The following is a 3,547-nucleotide window of genomic DNA, read 5'->3' as shown; positions in this document are numbered from 1 at the left end:
TTAAATAATATTTATTTAAATTTATATTATTTTATCATTTAAATAATTATAATATTGACATTTATTTGTTCCTATAACAGCGGATGAAAAATATATATTAAAAAAAAAAAAATATTTAGGAAACTAATAGAAATAATTAAGAAAAATATTGTTATAATAGATATATGATAATATAATTATGAAAATACATATATATATATGTGTAGAAAAAGAAAAAAATGTTTAGAGAAGAGTTCCCTTTAGGGAAAAATAAATTGTAATTAAATAATCGAGCAGAGTGCAGTTGAACGAGGTGCGTCAGCGGCCGCGGCAGCGGCTGTTGAAGATTCGACATTCCCGTCCGGTAGTTTGCATCGTGCAAGAAGGATGGAAATTCTTCGTGAAAGAAAGGCCGAAAAGGAAAGGGAAAGAGAAAAAGAAAGGGAGAAGAAAAGCGAAAAAGAAAGGGATAGGGAAAGGGAAATGGTTGTTGGTACTCAACAAGAAGAAATGGAACAAAGGGAATTACCGCATTCCAGTTGCGAAAAAGTCTGACTAGTCGTCAACAGCGAGGAGGTAATTACTTTTAATTATTAACGTTTATTTATCAAACGATCAATTTTGCATGACGCAGATCGAAAATAATTTTGTGATATTGTATATTTTAAGATATTAAATAAAATAATATTTATGATTATATTTGATTGGTCACATTATTACTGATCAAATCGTCTGGTTTGATCGAAAAATTAATATTTTGAAAGTTAAACTGTTTTTAATTTGTTAGAATAATAATACGTAACTTTATTGTTTATCTTATTTCTTTAATGACACAGATATGGTTGTGACGAAGACAATACATCGATAGGATTGAAAAATCTAAGAAGAAAATATGTTTTCGTACGTTTCCAAGGGGAAGAAAGCTAAGGTATTTGAAAGAGTGTGTGTGTGTGTATTCTCTCGATGTTCAAAGTTTCATGAATTTTATCAACACAAATGGCCAATCCACGTGTCCGTATCGTCTTGTACGTCGAGTTCCTTATCAAATTTGCTAATCGGTTCGTTCCACAAGATACACCTTGATAATACTCTTATTTAATATTAATAATTATAATAATAATAATAAATAATACTCTCTCGAAGAGAAAGAAAAAGGAGGGGGAGAAAATAGGAAAAGAGAAAGAAAAAAAATAAAAAAGTAAAAAGTGAGAGAGTCAAATGTAAAAGAAAAAATCTGTAATAAAATTTGTAATTGTTCGTATCGATATGAAGATACGATGAAATCTACGAGCAGCGTTAAATGTAATTTTTGTTATTATTGTTGTTGTTGTTGTTGTTGCTGCTGCTGCTGCCGCTGCCGGCCGCTGTTACTGGCTGCTGCTGCTGCTGCTGCTGTTTAAAGATGCTGATTAGAAATAACAATCAATTAAAGAAATCTTTTTCTAATATGATTTAAATCGTTGAAAGTTTTTAAAGATATAACACCATATCACGCGTGCGAATTATTATCGAATGGGAACGTTTTAATAATCACCTTCCTATGTTCGAAGGTAAACATAGCAATTATGGTCGAATAAAGAGAAAGGAAAACAAGAGAAAGAAAGAGAGAGAAAGAGAGAGAGAGAGAGAGGGGGAGAGGGGGGGGATAGGTGAGATTTGAAAGATTCAATTCGATTATTTAATTATCTCAATATGTGTAAAAAAAAATTAAACGACGAACCAGAAAAAAAACAAGGGGCTGTATTTCTGTTTTATTTTTTCTTAATTTAATTAAATTATGACTTGTTCGTATCTTAAATTTATCCATCATTGATTATTCCAACGCGTGATTCTCTCCCGATATTTCATATTTCCATTTCGTTTTATTATTCTTTTACAAAAACGTTGTGCTAATGAAATTAATATTAATAAAATATTGTAATTGAGAAAAAGAAAAAAAAAAAAAAGAAAAAACGGGGAAATATCGATGAGAGAGAGAGAGAGAGAGAGAGAGAACGTGCGTGCATCGTTTTGTCATCAAAACTAGTACAAAATATTTTTACGACAATAATTGCTAATGCGCGTGCTCGATTTTCGGGGTGACAAAATAAAAAAAAAAAGAGAAAAATAAAATAAAAAGAAAAGAAAAGAAAAGTTTGACTAAAAGTTTATCTCGAGAGACTTTTTTTTTTTACATGTAAATCCTATTTATTATATTATTATTATATTTATCAACTATATAACTAATACGTTTTTACAATATATTTCATTGAAAATAATTATTAAGTTACGAAAAGAGTAGAAAAATGATTCGTGCGTATATATAAAACAGGAAAATGAAAAGAAAGTAATTGCGAGAGAATTGAAGACACTATCCGCCCCCTCCTCGCTCAAAAATTACCCTTAACCCTTACTTCTATCCCACTTCCCCATCCAGCATATTATCGTTGGTTTACAATTTTGTAAAAGCTTACTCTAAATACGTTTCATCGATGATAGAAACGAAGTTTAGGTTTTTCTAATCATAAAATGACTGCGTTTTGATTGTCTAAAAATATAAAAAAGAAAAAAAAAATGAAAAAAAAGTGTAATAAAAATACAAATGAAAGGAAGTAGCAAAAGAAAGAGAGAGAGAGAGAGTGAGAAAGAGAGAGAAGGATCGCTATTTGTATTTAAAAATATAAGAAATGTATTTAATATCATCGTCATTGATTATGCGATTTAATCGACTTGTGAGATTAGCATTGATACGTAGATAAAAATACGTAGGCACGTATATAGTTATATTCGTGCATGCATACAATATACATACATACATAAATACATACAAACACACATACATACATACATTGACACACATATATGCATATGTAAATGACGTTAATCCAATGATCTCAGTTCGACGAACGTATGAATGAATTAAAAACGCATAAGAAATGGAAATCGTTTTGATCTACATCATCTACCAATTAAATATTTAATACTCTGCAACGATCGATACGTTGAAATGAAATAAAACCAAAAAAAAAAAAAGAAAAAAAAAGAGAAGAAAAGAGAAAAAAAAATAGAAATGAAAGATTGACAATGTTCACATATCGAGATCGATATTCGGAGTTTGAATTAGATGAATTAAAAATTACGAGGATTACGTAGACGAACGTAAACGTTAAGAGTCAATTGGAAATAAAACTAATTTAATAAGGATTATAATATATCGAAGATTGAATCTTTTTGTGATTATTATTTTGTGTGATTGCCCCCGAGAATGTTTCGTGCTTGGAAAATGTGTATAATTATTAAGTAGGTATATATATATGAAAAATTAAATTAAATTAAATATAAATAAATAAATAAATTAATTAATTAATTAATTAAGAACAAGAAACACACACTGTAGGATACACGTAAACATAAACATATATATATATATACGTAATAAGAAGAAGAAGAAGAAGAAGAAGAAGAAAAGAAAAACTTGTAGTAGTACGTGCTTTTTAAGAAATAAAAATAAAAATAAAAAACACGATGATAGTTTAGCCCCGTAGTTAGGATGGTAAGAGAAAAGAAAAATAAAAAAGAAATAAATAAA

The 3,547-nt window shown here is 28.8% G+C and overlaps 1 protein-coding gene across 3 annotated transcripts in view; it reads left to right on the top strand.

Annotated features, from left to right (window-relative positions):
- LOC106786220 (probable G-protein coupled receptor CG31760) overlaps positions 1-851 on the top strand; it is a 13,232-nt gene extending 12,381 nt beyond the window's left edge. For 2 of the 3 annotated variants that reach the window (XM_014747372.1, XM_014747370.1), the window contains exons 15-16: positions 274-555; positions 816-851. In XM_014747372.1, coding sequence (XP_014602858.1) covers positions 274-534 — 261 coding nt within the window. In that variant the 3' untranslated portion in view covers positions 535-555; positions 816-851. The remainder of the gene's footprint in view (positions 1-273; positions 556-815) is intronic. The other variant, XM_014747371.1, reaches the window with a different exon arrangement.
- Positions 852-3,547: the final 2,696 nt, after the last annotated feature.

The sequence above is a fragment of the Polistes canadensis genome, unplaced genomic scaffold (genome assembly GCF_001313835.1).
Source record: "Polistes canadensis isolate GaletaPanama2010 unplaced genomic scaffold, ASM131383v1 scaffold_68, whole genome shotgun sequence".
NCBI lineage: Eukaryota > Metazoa > Arthropoda > Insecta > Hymenoptera > Vespidae > Polistes > Polistes canadensis.
This window is presented reverse-complemented; position numbering and strand designations above follow the sequence as displayed.